Source organism: Daucus carota, chromosome 4 (genome assembly GCF_001625215.2).
Source record: "Daucus carota subsp. sativus chromosome 4, DH1 v3.0, whole genome shotgun sequence".
Taxonomy (NCBI): domain Eukaryota; kingdom Viridiplantae; phylum Streptophyta; class Magnoliopsida; order Apiales; family Apiaceae; genus Daucus; species Daucus carota.
Window position 1 is genome coordinate 15,299,380 of NC_030384.2, and position 21,975 is coordinate 15,321,354.

At 35.1% G+C, this 21,975-nt stretch overlaps 2 protein-coding genes and 1 long non-coding RNA gene across 5 annotated transcripts; 1 reads left to right on the top strand and 2 right to left on the bottom strand.

The window, feature by feature from the left end:
* Positions 1-3,232: 3,232 nt before the first annotated feature.
* On the top strand, positions 3,233-8,220 carry LOC108192503 (E3 ubiquitin-protein ligase SIS3). The gene is made up of 10 exons (XM_017372372.2): positions 3,233-3,642; positions 3,724-3,762; positions 4,336-4,402; positions 4,504-4,577; positions 5,794-5,932; positions 6,014-6,106; positions 6,314-6,382; positions 6,695-6,814; positions 7,080-7,193; positions 7,470-8,220. Exons 1-10 carry the CDS (start codon positions 3,614-3,616, stop codon positions 7,842-7,844), a joined length of 1,119 nt encoding a protein of 372 aa, XP_017227861.1. The 5' UTR covers positions 3,233-3,613; the 3' UTR covers positions 7,845-8,220.
* A 728-nt stretch (positions 8,221-8,948) lies between these two features.
* LOC108192483 (probable inactive poly [ADP-ribose] polymerase SRO5) lies at positions 8,949-11,672 on the bottom strand. The gene is made up of 5 exons (XM_017372382.2): positions 11,048-11,672; positions 10,458-10,699; positions 10,240-10,376; positions 10,016-10,111; positions 8,949-9,273 (listed from the first exon to the last, which is right to left on the bottom strand). The coding sequence occupies exons 1-5, from the start codon at positions 11,596-11,598 to the stop codon at positions 9,247-9,249; spliced, it is 1,053 nt and encodes a 350-aa protein (XP_017227871.1). The 5' UTR covers positions 11,599-11,672; the 3' UTR covers positions 8,949-9,246.
* A 3,017-nt stretch (positions 11,673-14,689) lies between these two features.
* LOC135152346 (uncharacterized) lies at positions 14,690-18,619 on the bottom strand. Of its 3 annotated transcripts, none has more exons than XR_010291408.1 (8): positions 18,382-18,619; positions 17,981-18,244; positions 17,788-17,900; positions 16,971-17,044; positions 15,983-16,208; positions 15,804-15,887; positions 15,186-15,276; positions 14,690-15,017 (listed from the first exon to the last, which is right to left on the bottom strand). It is a non-coding gene; the product is annotated as an uncharacterized LOC135152346 (long non-coding RNA). The 3 variants fall into 3 exon arrangements; XR_010291409.1 differs by having other exon boundaries at positions 17,981-18,019; positions 18,100-18,619; XR_010291407.1 differs by having other exon boundaries at positions 14,691-15,017; positions 17,981-18,619.
* Between the last annotated feature and the right edge of the window lie 3,356 nt (positions 18,620-21,975).

A 21,975-nucleotide genomic window follows, 5' to 3' on the forward strand; every position in this document is an offset into this window, starting at 1 on the left:
CCTTGCCTCGTCCTTTTGCTTTCATCGAAGACGGACTCCCTTCGTTTCTAAAGATATATCGTTCTGAGTCAATTACAAATTCATGACTAAGAGTGAAGCTTCATCTCTTGAGCTTCATGAGACCGGTCCCTAGACATAGATCTCATCCTTGATCAAGACGAAGAGGTCACTCGCAGCAGCTATCGTTGAGGACGAACATATATCATCGTGACTGGTGATGAGGATTCTGAAGATGTGCCTGATAACGAGGCGGGGTCAGATAAATACGAAGTGGCTGACGCTCAAGCTGAAGAAGAAGCTCACACCTTTTACCATGCCCTGGATGAGGATAAGGAGCGCCTTCCTTCCCTAAAACCATCTCATAGACCCTATGCTTACCCTCCAATTTCTAATAGTGAGCTCAATTTTGAATGGGATGAAAATCAAGTCATTCCCGAGACTGCTAAAGCTAAGAGAAGTTGTAAAGCATAATGTAACGTAAATGTAATTACGATAACTCAACACAACAAAAGACAGGAAACAATACGTAAGTATATTACAGGAATCTACAGGTTGGAGATTCGATACGAACAGACAAAGACAATCAAGATATCTGAGACGAGCATCCGTCCACTGGAAGAAGTTCATTAACATGTTCAAGCCTCAGTGAAGAATAAAGTTCAATGTGTTTCTGCTATCAAGATTGCCTGAAGATCAAGTATCAAAGACCAGAAGATTCCAGTATATTTAATTTGATTATTTATAATCAAATTTATCGAAGCAACATCTAACCCGGAATGACTGATCAAGTATATTATCAAGCAAAAGAATTCAAGGGATTATTTCAGTTCGAGTCGTTCGTGAACCAGACCAGTGCACAGGACGTCAGGACGTACGAAAGTATTCAATGGATTCGATCAACGAATTAATTGATCAAGTCAATCGAGCTACTCCAGAATATATTGTCAAAGAACTCATTATTATGTATATGTATATATATATATATATATATTAATTGTGAATTACCTGAATTTAAATGATTCAAGTAATTATATTAACACAATTAATAATATACATATATATACATATATATATATATATAATGATGCAAATTGTAGTCGAAGGCAAATTTGTTTAAGTACAAATACACAGGGGAGGCTCCAATGGATTTGGAGCGCAAACTTTGACCAAGTCAAAGTTTGCGCCTCCACAATCCTTACACTTAGAAATATTCTAAGTCTCCACTGTCACACTGAAGATGAATGTTGTGGCGCAAAGTTTGACTTTGGTCAAAGCGCGAACTCAGCTGTTTTACTTAGAAGAAATTCTAAGTACAAAAGCTCTAATACATCCACTGTAGAGCGCAACTATTGACCATCCTCAAGGCGCCATGTTTGACCAAGAAGAAGGCGCAACATTTGACCTTCTTATAATTCTTCTAAGTCACATACACTGTTAAACACTACTGGCGCCAACTTTGACCGAGGCGCCAACTTTGACCACAGTGGAGAGAATATGTATATGGAGCGCAACTTTCATATACATATATTTATATATATATATGTGTATATGAAAGTGGCGCCATCTACAATGCTTATTGGAGTTAGATTTATTTTTATAAATCGAATCCGTCCAAGACGAACTCAAGTCGTCCAAGACGAATTCGTTAACCATGGTTAGTTGTTGGAAAGCCTATAAATAGAGCTTGATGTTTTCATTTGAAAACAACTACACACTTTGTAAGTGCACACACTATACACATTCTCGAGAGTTAAATTAGAAGATCGTTTTTATCGAGAGTTTGTAATAGAGTGATTGTAGTCTCTGCAGCCGACACTTGTGTTGGAATTTGTAGCACCCGAGGATTATTTCTAATACAAGAATATTCCCCGAATTGCTGGAGTTATTTATTTACGATTGATTTAACATGGACTGAAACAAAGATTATCCGCAATTAAATTAAATCGAAGAAATTGGTACGACGTATTCAACCCCCCCCCCTTCTACGTCTGATTGGACCTAACAGAAGTAAGAAAGTGGGGAAGCTCGCTTGTGTGGGATTTTCCTCCATAGCATCTGACACCGAGATTGAATGGTGGTGTCTTAAATACTATGATATGGGACGCATCTGGGTGCTCCCACATCCTAACATAAATACAACATGTATTTAACCATAATCCCAGATTGAAAATCCCATGTACTTACTTCCAAGCTGGTAAAACTTGGTATCGGTCTCCCCTACATCAATACTTCAAATCTATTATTGAATATTTCGATATCGCCCCGACTCAAATTTATCCAAATGGCTGGAAGCTTGCCATTACTCTATACATGCTCTATGAGGACCACAATCATTTTGAGCCCACGATGTCGGACTTGAGCTACTTATTCGGATTGGGCACGACCAGTATTGGTTATTACTACTTGGTGGTATGAAGAACTCACAATCTCACTAGTTGGTTTGAGGGTAGTACTAGCAACACCAAATCATGAAAATAACCTTTTTTTACGCCCGGCCAGACGAGCGGATCAGGACGCAATTTAACACTACTCCGATTAAGTATTTCATATGTTGGCATGTCATGATTCGTCTTTACCATTTACCGTTAGTCTTTTACTAGTTACTCATTCCGTCATTTTTTTTAATTAACAAAAAAAAAGAAAAAAAGAATGAGAATTCAGTCCTTACTCGGTGCGCCAAGAAGCATGCTGATAACATTATAAATCTTACAAGGCAAAGATTATTAACAAAACAAGAAAATTTTCATTCTTAGTTTAAAGTCCGAATTTTAAACCAAGTCGAACCATCTCTTATCCACGAACTGTGCCTCACCGGGGGTGTTTGGCAATAGCTTTTAAGCCCAGTTTCCGAGTTTATAAGTTATAAGCACTTATTTGTACCGTTTGCGTAAAAAATAAGAAGTACTTAAAAGAAGTTAGGATTACTAGTTTTTGTTTCAGGACTTCTACTTATTTTCCAAACAGTTTAATTACTAATAAGGGGCCGTTTGGATGAGTTTAAAATAAGTGCTTCTTGCTTAAAATAAGTCTTAACTTGCTTCTGACTTCTACTTTATTTTTATACTTTAAGCAAAAAACACTTATTTTAATCTCACCCAAACGCCCCCTAAATACTTTCCCTTTTTATAATTTTGATAGCCCAACAAAAAATATTTATGGTTGATTGTCCGCACTCCACACCATTCCCAAAAGCCCAAAATTATATACATGTATAGTCACCGCCTACTAGACCACTCCATGGTGTACACTGTACCCCAGCTTATACATACATTACTACTGTATATACACACACATAAATACACGCTACCCTGTAACGCCGTTTCTGCATACGTCACCAGCGTCTATTCCTCTCCTTCTCCCACTTTCTTCTTTCAGTCCACCACTTTCTCTGCCACCAAAATAATAGTAATAAACACACCTGCCTATATATACACATATATGTAAATATATAATTTGACAAGGGTCTTGTTTTATTTTTGAAAGCTTTGTAGAGTTGTGATGAATCTTGGGTTTCTTGAAATATCTTGTTTCTTGATGGAATTCTGAGATTTGGAGAATTTGGGTCTCCAAGATTTGGGATTTGCTACAAGGGTTTGGAAGGTTTTGGATTTTGATGGCTATTAGAGGAGTTGATTTTAAGTGGTGAATTCTTGTTCTTGGTTAAAAATGTTGTTTTTTAACTTGTTTTTGTTGATTTTTTTGTAAAAATTGTGGGTTTTGCAGGTATGATGGTTTTTTCTTGTCAATGCTTGCAACTAGTATGTATCCTTTAAGGACTTAGCTTGGAATTATTTATATAATGTGTGTGTATAAATGCATATTATTTTTCCAGTTTGTGAATTGTCAAGTAGTTATGTGTTTGTTGAACAATTCACTTCCCTCTTTTATGGTGTTGAGAATTGAGTTTTTCTCTCTTTTATAATTTTGTTAGTTTCATGTCAGTTAAATTGACATATATTAAAATGAACATATAATCTTAAACTTAAAGGTATTTCTTTTCCAATAAAGGACTCCTTTTCGGTCATAAGGTTTTCTTTGTCATTTTCAATTTTAGTCACAGTATATATTATAGATGATCAATAAATATTTGGGCGTGTTTAGGGCAATGGTTGTTTAAGGCATTGGCTTTGTATTCTAGCATGTAGTCTGCTGCCTTGGTAGGGCATTTCTAGTATTTGATGACGCATTGATAGGGCAGTGGTTGTGGCATTGGCATTGATTTTAGCATGTAGTCGTCTGCCTTGGTAGTTTGATGATGCATTGATAACTTTTACCTTGCTGTGTACATGTGTTTGTAAAGTGCTTCTGTTGGTTTCTTAACACGATAACTACCAGAATCATTGTGGCGATCAATTGGAAGCGGTACCATTATTGTGAATATCCATTGCATATATGGATTGTGGTGGGTATTTTCGAAAACATCTTGTAAAATATATGTTTCTAGTAGCTTCTTACTTCACTCTACTAAGTTTATATATCCATCTTGCTTTACTGAACTTATAGGTGGACTACACTACTGTGTTTGTTTTTCGGCTCCTCATGTTTGTGGATAATGGCCTTGCCTCAGGAATGGGATTGTAAGGATTCCTATCTTATTTACTTCTTTAAAAGTGGTGTAAATGGTAGCTTAGTTAAGCACTCCCTTGCTCAAACATACTGAGTATCTTGTGGTATTGGGTTGCTTCTGCTTTCAGACACGATAAGCTGCTAACAATCAATATATTTGTTCGTAGAAAGCAACATAGTTTCCAAGAGGGAAGCCTTAAAGGAAGAGCTTGCTCTTATTTAACAAGCAAATTTGTATTGCGGATTAAAGCAAAATACAGTATATAATAAGAATGTCAGTTAGGAGCCTTGGGTTACAATCTTCCCTAAGGCTTTAATAGAAGTTTGCTGTACCCTTATTTTGAATATCCTATATACTCTCTCAACTTGTTAAGTGAAAATATAACCGAAATTGAGCATACAGTAATATACCAAAAAAAGAGAGTATACTCTATCAACCAATCCAATGAGAAATAGTCTAGGGAAAGTTCTGTGTTCTAAAACTACACTGGCTACATATAAAACACTATGTTATTTTTATCTAATAGGAAATCAACTAACTCAGTTAAACATATCTTATTCGACTCTTTTTTAATGGCTATAACTAAATTTCCCTTTCCATGTTTATTAGGTTCCAAGTATATCCTATTAGTAATGCGAATCAGACACATCAAGTACAAGCCTGAAATAAAAAAACTCTATTTTCCAGATTTCACAGAGGAAAATGAAGTAAAAAGTCAAATTAAATGAGCTAATTATAGTTTTGTCACAAAACATGATTATTATCATCATCATTATTCAGGTGTTAGCTATTCATATCTTTTCTGTCCTTATACTACTGCTTTGTTTTGAGGCTGCAAGTTTTTTAGAGCTGTGGTACTGAGCTCACATCTTTGTTTTATTCTTCTGGTACTTTGGGTCCTGTGGTAGGGGTTCCGTGATTTGTGTCTGGGATTGAAGTTTCCAGTCTTTGGCTAATTTTATTTCTGTTTGCAATTTGGATTCTTTGTTTTTTGTTCAAGTGTATATATCATGTTGCTAATAGTAGAGTATAAGTTCATTAAAATTAACCTAGCTTGAATTAAATCAACATGATCCAACTAATTGAAATCATAAGAACTTGCATATAAATTGGAAGCCAGTCTCAAGAATTTGGTTATTTTAGTGTTGATCTTATTTCCTTTGATAATGGTTTTGATGTTCAGTAGCACATATGATACTTCCATTTATCCATCTTTTATGATACAGGGATTTCGGTTGGCAGCAAAGATATGCTCGGTTTTGTGGAAGGGTTGTAGTTCTTTCAATTCTATCTCTGCTACTTTATCCTTTCCTCTGGGCATGGACTATAATTGGTACTCTGTGGTTCACTAGCGCAAGAAGCTGTGTAAGTTTCTCATGTTAATTTCGTCCTTTTCCTAGTATACCAAAACAGTTTAAAGAAGATTGTGTTTAAAATATATTGCAGTTGCCCGAAGAAGGTCAGAAGTACGGGTTCCTTATTTGGTTGCTTTTTAGCTATTGTGGTCTCATCTGCATTGCATGCATGTCCATCGGGAAGGTTTGTTTTCTTTATTTAGTATGACTTCAAAAGATAGAGAAAAAATTTAGGTGGAAGTTTCATGTACATTTTGCAAATGGTCAAGGATTTAATTACTGTTCTTTCAAAATGATGAACTGTATGGTAAGATCATCCAAAGATGAAGCTTATGCTTGGTCTTTGTGTTATATGTTTTAACAATTTATTGTTATAAAATATATTTTGCAGTGGATTACTAGAAGACAAGCTCATCTATTGCGTGGTGCACAACAGGGGATACCTATCTCACAGTTTGGGGTAAGGCTCAGCAGAAAGTGTCATGTTTTTTTTCCTGTTTTACCCCTTTTGACACATTAATAATACCCTGAAATGTGCAGGACTTTTTCTTTTTTCAAATATAGAATATGGATCATGGGTTTTGTTGACTTGTGTAAACTAGGTAGAGATACATTTTTCTTGGTAGGTTTAGATCACTTAACATTTCTCTTTTTGGCATCTTAACTGGCAGCAAGATATTTTATGTATCTGATGTGATGTGCCAGTTCATATCATACTATTATGTTTGATAAATAAGTTGATTTCTAGGTTATTGAACACTCTTTTTTGCAGGTGTTGGTTGACATGATCAGGGTACCAGATTGGGCATTCGAAGCAGCTGGGCAAGAGATGAGAGGCATGGGCCAAGATACTGCTGCATACCACCCAGGGCTCTACTTGACGCCAACTCAAGTAGGCCAAGACTGTTCTAAATCAGTTTATATTAAGGATGAAGTTTCTGCATGCATGCACTTGTTAGGCTTATAACACTTGAATTCATAATATGGACTTTTGATAAATCATGTGTACACACACAATTATAAAAACATGTGTGTAATAGACTTGTGCCATATGAAGTGTAACACCCACTTTTGTATTTATCATTATTTGGATGGAATGTGTGCAACTTTTCTTGGTAATCACTTTTTAACTGTGGAAGTTCTTTTTCTGCTGGCAGAGAGAAGCAGTGGAAGCGCTTATTCAGGAACTGCCAAAGTTCAGGCTTAAGGCTGTTCCAACCGATTGCAGTGAGTGTCCAATCTGTTTAGAAGAATTCCATGTTGGAAATGAGGTAATTGTTTCTGTCTATGGTACTTTTAGATGGCTGTTTTTTTTTTTCAAACGATTTGGAGAAGATTTGTAGATTCATTCTGCCATTGTGTTCCATCTAGGACATAGACAGTTGTATCTTTTGATTTTTTTCAGAGAAGTTGCTGTTTAGAATAGCATGTGACATAGGATTTATTGACGTAACATGGCGCTGAAAACAACCAAGTGACAGTTCACTAAGTATCAGTTATCCATCTTCTTGTTCATTGGTAATTGTACTAATGCATGTTCAATGCAGGTTAGAGGTCTTCCTTGTGCTCATAATTTCCATGTGGAATGCATTGATGAGTGGCTTCGTTTGAATGTAAAATGCCCCAGATGTCGATGTTCCGTCTTTCCAAACCTTGATCTCAGTGCACTATCCAGTATTCGTGCTGATAGTGATCACTCACCGGCTGCTGTTGTGACAGCAGCTCCTTATGTTAGAACACAACCTCCTAGCCAAAGCTATTTGCTGAGATTGCAGGGCTTGCTTCGGCAAGTTGGTACAGAGAATGGCGGGAATGCAGATTTGGCTTTAGAAGCTGCTGAAAATGGTGTTTTGCCTGTACTAATGCAGCCAAACAGAAGCCCTGAGCCTGGGCGAATGCGTTCCTCCTCACTTGAACACTAATGTGAATGGTTTTGCTGCAGTCTTACAAATTTTACTTATAATATAACAAGCAACAAAATGGGACTAAAGAAGAAGTGTATGGATAGTTTATGTTTTTGGAGTCAAAAACTGTAGTGGCAGTTTGGGCCACCAGTCGGAGATGGTGCTTTATTGTTGTGCATATTTTCAAGAATTATGTGAGATTTTTGGCCCAGATATCTAATTGTGTATTTGAATTACAAATATAGGAGTAGTTACCAGTATTTTGCAGTCATATTGATTTGTGTAAGTTGTGTGTGTTTAGGGCAATACTCGTCTTTAAATTCTGTATAAGCCAATAGTCATGGTCTTTAGGAGACAATTACAGTACACATGAAAAGTTTTCTTATTTATTATAGACCCAATTGCATTCCATTTTTTTGTTGAAAAAGGATCAATAATTTATTGAAATTCTTTTAATTCTCTATCTGGGATGATATTCATTTTTCGTATAAACAAGTCCTCAGTGTTTTGATGGAGTAACTATTTATTTTCTTTCTATACCGTGAATATTACATCCTAAACCAAAATCAGTGTTAAACGGTGAGATAACAAATAACAATTTTTTTTGAAGTGATGACTCAGAAGTTCAAATTTTTGGACTTAATAATTTGAAAATAGATTTGAAATAGATTTCGAAAGTTCTCTTACTTCAAATAATAAAATTTCAAAATTTTACAAAAAAGAACATTTTAAATTTCGTGTGGCGGAGATTTTGGAAATTTTTGGTATTATTTTTTTTCTTAGACCAGAAAGCTTGGTATGAACCCACTAAGTTTGAAGAGAAACGGTAGATATCCCAAATTTTTCTCAAGTTGTCGATACATTGATGATTATTTTTTTAATAATAATAATATGGAATTCCGCGTATATACATATGCCCCCAAATTAAAAATTTGTCGTGTGTTAGGTCACATCATTAAACATAAATTATTTGGGGTACTTGGCCCTAGTCAAATTTGAAACTAACTGCTTAAGTAAATGTTTTTATCAAATATTCAAAGACTTGAATGAACTTTGTTCTGTTTTACCACCAGAAATCCCACAAATGACATACAACTGAAACTGATATGGCTGAGTCTAAACTAGAAGCATTGGAATATTAATCTTTTATAGCCAGAACCTAACCACTATTCTGTTGAATAAGATTAGCTTGATAAAATGAGACCTATGCACAGGTTTGACATAGATTTGAGGAACTGAAATGATGTAAAAGAGGATGTTTGTCCTAAGAAAGATGTTTAACTTGATGAGAAGAACAAAGTAGTGAAGTTAAGATTAATTGATAAAGGATAAAGGATAAAGTTGATATTCCCTCCTCCCTTGGGTATTTCTTTTGCTAGCAATCACCAATTCTTCCTTTTCGCTGTTGCAACTTGCTTGTTCAATCTTTACTTGATGCTACAAAAGACTGCACCAAATAAATTTTTCGCTTTATTAGCTCATTAATATCAACACACATTGCAGATACAGAATTCAGGTTGAAATGCTCATGGTAAGCATGAGCTAAGGGAACAGAAGACTCACAACTAAACAAATTACAAATGGCTGGTTACATTCAAAACAGTTGCCCTGCAGCAGGGCAGGAACAAAGTGGCTTCGGTTATATAGGATTTAGGTCTGGATCAGCTGTCCAGAATCCGCTTATTAAGGACAATAACACAAGTAAACTGATCATACCATCTTTATATTGAACCTTTGCAGTCATTTAATTCGACAATTGTCAAATGACCTTTTCCTTCTTTGTATGATTCTCAATTTTTACAAGGCACCATTACCAGAAAGGATGCATCAGGACTCTAGTGTAAAGATAACTCAGTCAGACAACGGAACCAGTTACCAAACAGAAAAATCACAAAACTTATTACTACCCTTAACCTTTGCCAAACTATTCTATATTAGTTTCACTTATAGAATGACCCACTCTGCTAGTCTTTCAAATCTCAAAAGGACTTGCAGACTTCCGACACAAAGGTCAGAAACCGTGTTCCATACACAGTCTCGAGAACTAGAAGACCTCTAGATAACTGGTGGTGATGCCATGAGTACCAAAAAGTTGGACATTTGTCATAACATCGAAGAAAAAGGTTATTCAAATTCCCCTATAAAAAAGACCCATATATAATTTAACAGCTCTATAAACATCTCCATACCTTGTTCCTGTAAGATCTTATGACGGTTGCTAACAGTTTGTCTCCAGCTATATGTCGAACTCGCTGTATTAGTTCATGCCGTGAGATCTTATTCTCCTGGAGTGAGCATCAAACAATAAGTTTGTTAGACAAGGATGGTGCAATAAAAGCTGAATATTACAGATTTCTAAATCCATACTCTATCATTGCGGTGAAGCTTGAGATTCAAACTGATAAGAACTTACTCTATTATCACGGTGATGCTTGACGATCAAATTGATTGCATCAGGAGGCAAGATCTTCGCCAAACTAGCAATTAGAGTTGGAAATGGCATCCAAGGTGAAGTTGGCTTTCTTTGGGAAACCTGAATCCTCTGATAAGCTGAACAAATTGAAAGGGCAAGCATAATCAATACTCAAACCAAGCATGCGAATGAACTTAATTAGTCGGGTGATCACTCACCTTCTGTGCAATTTTGAGCTCTGAAAGTGATGACAAATTGTGGCAAAATGTGGGTGTTCATCAGAGTAGGCCAGACAATATACTTGTTTGGATGTACTAAGTCGTCGACTCCAGAATCAAACTCACTGGAACTTGGATGAGATTGTTGGGAACCAGGGTGGACAAGTTCCAGGTTCCCCAAAAGAACTTGACAGAGCAGAAGATGCCTCAGTCCAGCATCATCTTCCACAGCAAATTGCAAACTATAAGCACATAAAAACCCACCCATTAATTACCTCACAAGAACTTAAACTAAAAATATACTCCTTCCGTCCTCTTTAACATGACTTTTGCCCAGTCAAATTGACTATATTTTGTCTGAAATTTACATGTATCATATAATTGAAAATAATAATAATAATAATACCATTAGAAAGTATATTTAGTTTATTTTAATATGCAACTTTCAGATTTTAAAAATAATGAATAAATAATTTGTAATGTTTAGTCAAAAATTGGTCAATTTGCCTCCTCGAAAACCAAAATGAACATGTAAAAGAGGACAGAAAGAGTCCTATTTACGAAAAACAGAGTTCAACAAAGTCACTGACCTTTCAAAGGGAGAATCAGCGGGAGACAGATAAACCCCAGAAGCATTTTGAGTCATTTGACCAAAACCATAAGCAAGAATGTTGTGAATTTCATGCTTAGAACCACCATACCAAGCATACTTCACATTGGCATCCCCTCCATTCTTCCTCTCCAGAGCTCTTTGAAACAACCGAAACGACTGAAACCGAGCTTCACAAGTAAGACCCGAAAACAGATTCCTATGAATGGCCTCAGCTCTGAAATTCCCACCCAAGCCTGAAACAAGCTTTCGAGCAATAGTTTGGAATAGAGCTGTATCTTCATTCACCTTGATCATTGATGGAAACTCAGAGTTTTCACAACCACTACTACTACTACTACTACTACTACTACTACTACTACTACTACTACTACCTGGAATCACACTACTCTCACAGTCAGAAGCTGAAGAATCTTGATAATCATGATGAGTGTAAGATTCTTGATCACTAGTGTATTCATCAGAAGCTAGAGCCCTGATCTCAGTTAAACTTCCAACTGGAACATAATATAACTGGAAACGAGGTACCATAATATAGGTGAGAGGTGAACAAGTTGTAAATTGTAATAACAAAGTGTAGAAACATAAAACAAGTATGCATGTACATATATAGTGGAGATTGGGGTGGGGGCATTTCTTGAAGAAGAGGGTTTTGCTACTTGAGGTAGTACCGTTGTTTATTACTCAAAAAATCAACAAACCAGACCAAACCAAACCATCGGTGATGATATAATAATATTTTTATGTTATTTGCACCCAGAAATAGAATGGGCGGCCGCAAATTGTTTAACTTTGTGTCCACGCACACAGATTTTACTACCAAGACAACAATGGTCTCCCATTTATATAACTTTCGCCTTCGTGATGGGTGCAACATTTTGTATTGGATGAGTTCTAACATAAGTAGGATAGTGCCGAGCTCATATTTGGTAGATTTTTAATATTTTTAATCAAACTCCTCTTCAATTTACTTGTGTAGTTTTATTATTTTATAAATCAATTATCAGTTGGTCCATTGTATTATTGGATGGTTTTGAACATGGGTTTTGGTCCCCACAACCATTTGTTAGGAAAACCTTATCTAAATGCAGCTTCATTATCATCACATTTGTATTTCAAGAGTCTAAATTAAATTATTTTGTTTACCGATCCGTTATAATTTTCCGCGGATCGGAATTTTTCCTTTAGCGGATCGTTAAAAAAAGTTTCAATCTGTACCCTTGAAATAATGATCCGACATCTGTTAGATAAACTGTTTCTGACAAATGATTGTCAGGTATGAGGCTCCTTCTTTCTAAAATCCATTTTTGTGTGTGACATAAAATGAAACACGTTGAAAATAGAAAGAGATTCTCAGACTGCAGATGGTCTCAGCTCCGTACACTCATCCTAAAATCATGATGCATGAACGTATGAGAATCTTGCCCAAAACTTTTCTCCTTTTCAATGAACTAACTAAGAAGTCGCGGGTTGTAGTGGCGTATAAAAACTATATTAATGATTTAAAATCAATATTTGTAGAATAAAATAAATTTATATTATAAACATCTCGATGCAATACCAATATTAATATATAAAATTATAAAATTGGACTATAATTCATGAGTGAAAAATTGAAAATAAATTTCTACATGTAATTAATATTAATAATATTTTGTATGGAAAAAAAATACTTGAGAGTATATCCTTATCATGAATATGAACATTAATCATGTCGGGACGTATGAACTCAAATCCATGCAGGGGTATATTAAGGAGTCCATGAGATAGTGGTTTATAACTACTCTTACTTGCAACAACCATTATTTTTTTAATATTGTATAAACAACCTTCACTTAAAATGTGTTAGAACCGAGCAAACAGATATTGTGAAAGTGTTACATGAATAATATTTTCGTTTATACAAAGTAAACCATATAAAATTAAAAACAAACATGTATGATGAACAAACCAAATATTATAAAAGGATAACCAACAAACATATATGACTAACATTAATTTATTAACCTCTTCATCCATCAATATCATGTCAAGACTATATTTTCCTCTCGTGTTTGGATTTGTCGACTCCACATTCTGACAAACTCTTACTATTATCAGCCAATCATCTATATTGTCATTCAAAACTCTAGCATAGTATAGCTCATTATTATATTAGATGGAGAAAATAAATAGGCATAAAAAATTATTTATGTTAAAATTTATGATGTTTAACCTCAATTTATACGGGTTGATTTGAGAAAAGGCCGGCTTATCAAAAATATTTTCTATTTTTAAGATACACCTGTTCCAAAAATATGATCATGGTTTTGGAAGAAAAGTAAGTCTTTTTCTGTATCAAAATAATTGAAAAGAAATTTCAAATTATGATTTGATATTTATTAAGGTAGGTACATTTTATTTTTGATCTATTGAAAAAGTAGTTTTGAAACTTTTTCCAATATATCCGAAACTAAAAAAGGTAATTTTTATTTTTGATATTTTTAAAATTAAAATCAGAATTTGAAACTTTCTTCCAATAATTTTGATACTAGAAAATGTAGGTAGATTTTATTTTTGATAGTTTGAAAAAGTTAGTGCTGAAACTTACTTCCATTATATTCAAAACTGAAAAAGGTTGTTTCCATTTTTGATATTTTTCATCCAAAAATTACAAAAAATTAGAAAAATAGAACGGAACTATAGAACGGAACGGAACGTCTAAATTTGCTGCTGTTAGGACCGAGTCTAGTTGGAATCAACCGTCAACAACCATATCCTCTACCACCTCTTGATTCATGCATTCCAGAAGGACTTAAATCTCTTGTGTGTCTTTTAATCCTATATCTATTATTTTCTGGAGGAAGAAGTCTGTTGATCCTGTTACTATGTCACTTGAAGAGAGAGGAGAGCTGCCATCTAACGACATCTTGAAAGCACTCCTTCGATTCAAGTGTTTAGTAAAAAAAGAAGATAAGGTTTCTCTCATACCTCTTTTGGAACTTCTAAAGCTGATGATGGCAGTTGAAGCTATGCATAATACTAAGAGAGTTCATGGTCATCCTTCTCGAATTATCATGACAATCGAAGGTATGAAACTGAAACTGACTTTCAAGAAATTGAAGAAGATGAAGCATCTCACCTCACTGGAGAAGTTAAATAAGAAATTTGAGAATCCTCCTCCAATCAATGCTTTGGAACAATTAGCACTTAATATCATAACTGCTAGAATTCATGAGATTGAAAGCATGTGCACACAAGTTCGGGAAGAGAGGACTGCTAAGAAAATAGCAGATGAAGCAAAGATCAATGCAAAAGCCAAGAAGTCAAAGATGAATTAGTTCAGTCTAGAGGAACATTGACTATTTGTATTTACTTTCGAATTCTAGAAAATATAGGATATAATCTAGACTATACTTAGTATTATTTCCTGTTTAATTAGTGTGCTTTTTCTGTGTTAGTTAAGTTATCCTTTAAAGGATTTGCTCGTCAAATTTTAACAAACAAACTAGCGTAAAAGCCCGTGCAAGGCACATGCCTCAATTTTAGCTCAATTTTTACTACAATATATATTTGAACACCGGCTCCAGAAAAAAGTCTGAAAAATAGCTAAAACTTTCAGTATGAATAAGAATTTTAAAAAATAGAAGCAAATACCCAATGAGAGTTGAGGAATGAGTAAGGAGGGTTATTGGATAAATCTAAAACTAAAAAAAAGGAGGGATATAAGCAAGTGCTCAAATACAAACTTGTTATTGTACAAACGTACAACCAATCACTAATTGATTTGAACGGAATCACTAAATGTTTGAACAGAATCACTGAACCCACAACCTTCCCTTTACTGCTCTCTCCTCCTATCATTGTCGCCGCTGCAACTGCAGTTCGATCTTGATCGGAATCAACCATGGCACTCCCCTACCTCCTTTGAAAGCAAATAAAAGATGGAAACTTTTTGAGTTACGCATTACCTGACATATGCCACAAAAAGAAAAGACCACAATGAGTACCATCTTGTAAATCTATTACATAATATTTGATCAACTTCAAAAGTTTTTAAGTCCATTTAACCAGATTACGAGGTAAAGATTAAACTGATTCACTTAAAATTTGAGCACACTCTCGCTCCCACTTCTTACACTGAGAAAGTAAGTTTGAGCACTCCATAGCCAATTTCTGGTTTTCTTCTACAAATGTCTTCACAGCTTGGGCATTCATACTCGACTCGGCCTAACACTCATAAAATCAGTGGACTAAGAACAAAGCAAAAGACTACACAACAGCCAGCATGAAAGGTACAATGACATAAATCAAAGAAGACACCTGATATATTATAACAATTTCTAGGAAATACAAGCAAAGCATTAATAATATCATTTATTTTTAATAAAGAAACCGTCCTGCTGCTATCATAATGTGTGCAACATTAGCAAGTACATAAATGAAAATTTGTCCACTTATTTCCCTAGTATTAGAAACAAAGGTAACCTAAAATTAAAGAAATCAAGAGAGTAGCGGCTATGATTATGACACTGACTAGAAAGACGAAAACGACAGAGTATTATAGCATAGCACTGGGCAAAATTTTAATATAAAAATACACAAAGACAACAGAGAGCCTACAAGAAGATAATCATAAGCTATGGAAAACAATACAATCGAATCCAAGATAGATAATTTCACTAATAATCATCATCATCCAAGAAATACAAAGAGAGAAAACGAATATAACAATTAAGAGTGTGTAAGTAACAAACCCTAAGACATTGTATTTGTTGATCTTTGACGTTAAGATTGGCTCGCAAAAAGAGATACTGGCGGTAAATTCTCCGATGCGGTTCCTGGGAACCGGAAAAATGCATTTGCAGTCGTAAAGAAGCAAGAGAGGTATAAGGGACATAATGTCGATGCAATTAACATGAATACATGATGATACCTGTAGCTCACGAGAGAGTGCATGCTTCACTGGATATTTGACGTCAGCTGATATTTCATCATCTTTGTATTCTGCTTTCTTGTTATCAGACGTCGACACCAGCTGATATTGAATCTGACTTACCAATCATTATGGGAGTTCCCTGGGTTTCAAAATGCAAGGCCAGCTCACGACATTTTTCAGGAATTTCATCTCCTGATCCTACATTTATAACATTACAGCTCACCTGTTTGAGACAATGTATACATTAATCCTACATGTAATGCCTTAATATAAAAAGCAGAATTACCACTTAGAAGCCATCACTTTTTATTTTGTTTAAAGTGTTCTGTTTGTGGATTTTGTTGGCAGGTGGTGAATCCTGAGCAAGCTTGCAAAATTCATCTGGTATTTAAAAAAAAGGGATTACTTGTTGCATTGGTAAAGTATGAAGGAAAATTGCATGGATTTTGGAAGGTAATTATGACTTGACAGTTACTCTTGTACCTTAAATATCTTATAGAGCATGAAGATGTTTTGATTTGTTTTAAAAGGTTAAATTGCATCTCATGGCCATTGTCAGTGTTAATCTAATGATTTTTCGTAAGCTTGCTTTATTAAATTATTGTTTTCATATAGAAACAAGAAATAAAATTAATCTGTAATCCACAATAGACAATTCTCTAGTCACATTAGTTTTTTTTCCTAACTAAATCTGTTAGTATTACACCAATTCTCTTATTTTGGAATCTATAATTTGAAAGCATTTCATATCTCGATAAATCTTTCCATTTCTTAAGAAAACTATTTATCTAGAATTTAGGAAGTAACCAAACAACACAGCATATAACTACAGAACTGCTCGTCTATAAAGTACAACAAAGATAGTCGGGATCAAGGCACAGATTCATGTAGAATGTATCTATTACAGAAAAAATGAACCCAAATATATTACTATAGCTGTTTTAAAAAAGCACACTTTAGCAAAGTTAAAAGGACTCTCAAGTACCTGTGTGAAGTGTAATGCTGGAGCCTAAACCAAGAAATGATGGTCTGTAGTGATCGGTAAGCACAACCCCAACCCTGCGAAGACGCAAAAATGAACATAAAAATAAAGTTAAATAAGGAAATTAGTAAACTAATCACATGCAACATCTACTTCTATATATTATATGGCGACAAAGGGCAAAAAGAGCTGAAAAAAGGAGCTTGAAAATATTAGCTTATCCCTACATATTATATTATTACAAAAATGCCATGCTCTGTATTATAATCGTAACGGTCCAAATAAATGACCGGCGGGAAAAGAATCGGGCAGAGTTGAGACAATCAAAGGTGTACAAACAGCTTGATTTGGCTGCTAATTGAATTCAATCGTGAAAAAACATGAGTTACAGAAAGTGAGGGGGCAAGATAGGTGCTCAAAGTTTATGAATGTATATTCGGCGCTGACCAAGTATGGCTCAGCCCGAGCAAATGCAGCTACAAATTTACAAAGCTATTAACAGGATTAATAGATAAACCCATTGCACCACAAACCTGCTTGCTCACGGGTGATATTTTCCGCGGTGTAATTATCTATCATATGCAATTAAGCAAAGAGATTAAAATTTTAAAATACCAATGAAACGACGCCATTACCTAACTAATATTTTTTATATGACCTCTCAAAGACAACTCTGACATAAAAATTTGATGCTGAGTTACGTCACACACTTTGTTGCGCAATAGCAACTAATAGCTTAACAGAGTATATTGTCAATTCTGGTTCTAATACAGCATGCCAATAATAGAGGGGGAAGATTATGGAACACTGAAAGACTTACAACGTGATATTCAAACGGGGATTTCCCTTGACGGGTGAAATGATCAGACATTACGCACCACTTAATTGGTCCCCACTCTTCGATTTCAAAGCAATTGCCAAGAGCACATATAACTACAACAACAATAAAGATAAACATCTACATGATAAACACATAGTCCAATCACCACCAAATAATCAAGAATCGAACACACCTTGACATCATTAGTCAAAAGCTCTATTCCAGCTGGGTCCTGTATAACCCAAATCAACAAACCAATAAAACCCCCCAATTTAATTTACATTTCAGAATTAGAGTTAGGACCAAACTCACATGTTATTAGTGTAGGCACAAGTAACAACTGCTGTGAAGCAATAAAACCCGGTATGCGACACGATTCTCTGAATTTTCTGCACCTTCAAAATTTCCCTAGACCTATCAATAAACCTCATCGTTTGATCGGCGTACCAACAAATTCCTGAAACCCCAGTAGCAAGCGAGCAATTTCTTTCACACGTTTAATCAAACAAGTTGTGTGCATTGAATTTAACAACTATTAAAACACAGTAACGTCAGAAAAGAGTAATAGGTAGATACGTATAGATAGAGAGAGACCAAAAATGTCGTGTTCGGAGGGCTTCGGCCTGCCACGTTGTTTTGGGGAACTATCCATTGGGAGGAGGGGTGTGCTGCGTAAATCCAATTTATACACACACTAATATTGAAGCAAACATTTCCCCTGAAACTCAATCTTGGCGAGGCAATCCATTACCGAACACAAATTGCGGGTAAGGAGCGGCAAAGAGAAGAGGGACGATAGAAACCAGCAGAGAGAATGAATAAAACAAAGAGACCAGGGCATCACTGAAATTCTGTGCAAATTAAGGGTATATTTGTAACTTCACAGGCATTTTTTTGGCTCTTTTTGCCCCTGGTCCCCTTTTAATATATAGAAGTAGATACGGGGAGATTGTAAAGCATAATGTAACTCGTAATGTAATAGCGATAACTCAACACTACAAAAGAACAGGAAATAATACGTAGGTATAATACAGGAATCAACAGGTTGGAGATCCGGTACGAACAGATACCGACAATCCAGATATCTGAGACGAACATTTGTCCACTGAAAGATTTTCATTAACATGCTCAAGCCTTAGTGAAAAATAAAGTTCAAGTAGTTTTTACTATCGAAGATTTCCTGCCAATTAAGTTTCAAGAACCAGAAGATTCCAGTATATCTATATTGATTATTTGTAATCAGTTTTTCAAAGCAACATCAAACCTGGATTGACTGATCAAGTATTTCATTAAGTAAAGAATACGAATATTCACTTCAGTATTAGTCGTTCGTGAACTAGACCAGTGCACAGGACGTCATTATGTACAAAGTTGTTCAACGTATTTAATCAATGTGGAATTGATCAAGTCATGTTCGAGCTGTTCCCGAGTCAACTGAAGTCAAGCGCTTTCGATTAAAGTCCAATCAGAAAGAGGCGCCAAATATTTGAATTGACTCAAGAATTAATTAAGTAATAACATACACACACACACACACACACACACACACACATACTATAGTAGGTGCCACTTGAAGTTTGGATGTGAATTTGGCTAAGTCAACAACCCAAATGGCGACACACTAGTGCATATAGTGATGCTAGGCGCCACTCAGGGTCAAATCAAGGTCAAAGGCGCCACTCAGGGTCAAAGCAAGGTCAAAGGCGCCACTCAACATACTGTTTCATTGTTTGACTAAGTGAGGTATACTAGTGGCACCACGCCACTCACTATCCTGAGGCGCCAATTAGAGTCTATTACTTGACAGGTGGTACTACACACTTGGATCGATTATGGTTAAATTAAAAATAGCTCAATGGCACCACTCATTCATATACTTAAGTACTGAGGCTCCACTTGCATGTCAAGGGTGATTTGTCAAAGGCAATGTTGAGTACAAGGAAGGACAAGGCGCCACTCAAGAATGTATATATATGAAGGCGCCACTTTGAGTTACTCAAACATCACTTAAGTATTAACCACCCTTGGCTAATGAACAGAACTAGGATCACTAAGACAGATACTGGATCACTCTCGCTGAACCTGGATCATTCTCGCAGAACCAGGATCACTCTCATAGAGCCGGGATCACTCAGCTAACCTTGGTTAATGTTGAAGTCTATAAATAGGGCTTTGTGTTTTCATTTGAAAACAAATACATCACTTATAAAGTGCAAACACTCTCTATACATGCTCTCAAAGTATGAATATTAAATATCTATTAGGACGACCGTTTGTGTGGATAGTGATTTGTAGTCTCTGTCGCTTACCTTGTGTTGGATTTTTAGCACCCTCGAGGATTATTTCTAAAAAAAGAATATCCCCCGAACTTGTTGGAGTTATTTGATTACTATTGATAGGCGAACTTAACTAAACTATTCCGCAATCGAATTAAAACAAAAAATTTGTATAAGATGTATTCAACCCCCCCTTTCTACGTCTGATTGGGACTAACAACATGGAATTTGTAGCTCTGATAAAAAGAATCATTTTTTTCCAGTTATTATAATCATCTCTGTCAAAGGGCAACACCTTGATTCCAAGTTTCTGGGTACTCATGGTTTTTGATAAAATTATAATTAGAGTGCGTGGCAAGCTTTTCTATCTATACCTAACAATATGGATCTCAGATCTGTATATTAATCAGCATGCTCTGATACCAATTATTAGTTCTGAAATGACGTAGAAGGGGTGGTTGAATATGGCACTATCAAATTCTTGGTTTTAATATGATTTGCGGGATGTTCGTTAATGTTTGTCTATGTTCGTCATTTAATCATAATTAAATAACTCCAACAAGTTCGGGAAATATTCGTATTAATACAAACCTATAATTGTGCTATAAATCCAACTCATAAGTCGGCTACAAGGCAACGGTCCACGAATCACAACATCGCTCAACAATACTATCAATCTATCTTACTAAGCTTTATATAATGTTTTTGAGTATTGATTAAAGTAATGAAAATTAGGTGATCATGTGACCTTTACTACTCAACATTAAAGCTAACTTTAATCACAGAAGTTTTTATGGAATCTGGTAAACTAAATTTCATGCAGCCATACATTATAGCTAATAACTTCTTGGCTTCGTTCGCTGCTAAGATGTTGAATAATATATCATTTTTTGCATTCATTTTATGTTGTTTTTGCATTTATACAAGGTTATAGAAATCTTCTTAGCTTAGACAACAAAGGCAAGCGCTTAAGCGGAGCTCGAGACCATTCGAAGAGATTTCTTAGAAAATTAGAAAGTTATGTTTCTTTTTGTTTTGAATAAGGAGCTTCGTGGCCATGTATAATGGGCTCGCTTTACATGGCCCAAAATGAAAATAAGCGATTCTAGTTAAATTAGCAAAATTTTAGATTAGTTAGCTTAGATAAATCTTTTTTTAGTAAGGATTAGGGTTTTGAGACTTACACCATCAACCTGCAGCCGCATACAATCAGATTCACGATTCTTCTCACCGACCTCATATCAGTTCTCAACCACCAGCTCCACAGTGATCCAAGTTCATCTCAGATTCCAAACATTACGGTTACTATGCTTGTCTCCTTTTATCATATAGTAAATTTGGTTGTTAATTGATTTTTATGTTCAATTTAGGCAAATTAAGATCACTGATCTTTTACCGACTCCTACATTAATGGACGACTATCTAACATGTGTTTATCCATAATTTTAGTTTTACATGTCAATTTTATCTTTATTACTTGAAATATTTTTAGACTCTTAATGAATGTTGCATGTGTGTTTTTCTTTAAGATTAATTATATGTGTTTGTTGTTTTAATTGTATAGACACATTTATTTGATGCCAGTTTTTTGACTGAAAATATTAGCTGCTCTAATTGAACTATAAATTTAGGATTTAAAATAACTTATATTAAATGGAAATTCAGAGTCTTTCTTATTTGAACTATATTTTTGATAGTTTCATTTCCTTGAAAATGTTATTTCAAGATTTGTCATTGTGCTTTTAATTCTGTAATGTAGGATGGTTGAATTATTTTCTTTAATAATATATGTGTGTGTGTCCAGGGAAGGAGGCATAATGGGGGTAATGAGGTACTTCCCCCGAGTAACCTGTGAATGGTTTAATAGTTCTATTATATAAATTTCACCAAGTGTAGCTTTGCCCCCATGATA

What these genes read in the sequence shown, in the direction of transcription:
- LOC108192503 (XM_017372372.2), top strand. Translation starts at nt 3,614, where the DNA reads ATGGCTATTAGAGGAGTTGATTTTAAGTG. An exon ending in CATTGCATATATGGATTGTG is followed by an intron (nt 4,403 to 4,503) that starts GTGGGTATTTTC and finishes CTGAACTTATAG; the next exon opens with GTGGACTACACTACTGTGTT. An exon ending in AATTCCATGTTGGAAATGAG is followed by an intron (nt 7,194 to 7,469) that starts GTAATTGTTTCT and finishes TGTTCAATGCAG; the next exon opens with GTTAGAGGTCTTCCTTGTGC.
- LOC108192483 (XM_017372382.2), bottom strand. Translation starts at nt 11,598, where the DNA reads ATGGTACCTCGTTTCCAGTTATATTATGTTCCAGTTGGAAGTTTAACT. An exon ending in GCTGATTCTCCCTTTGAAAG is followed by an intron (nt 10,700 to 11,047) that starts GTCAGTGACTTT and finishes ATGTGCTTATAG; the next exon opens with TTTGCAATTTGCTGTGGAAG. An exon ending in TAAGATCTTACAGGAACAAG is followed by an intron (nt 9,274 to 10,015) that starts GTATGGAGATGT and finishes TATTTGGTGCAG; the next exon opens with TCTTTTGTAGCATCAAGTAA.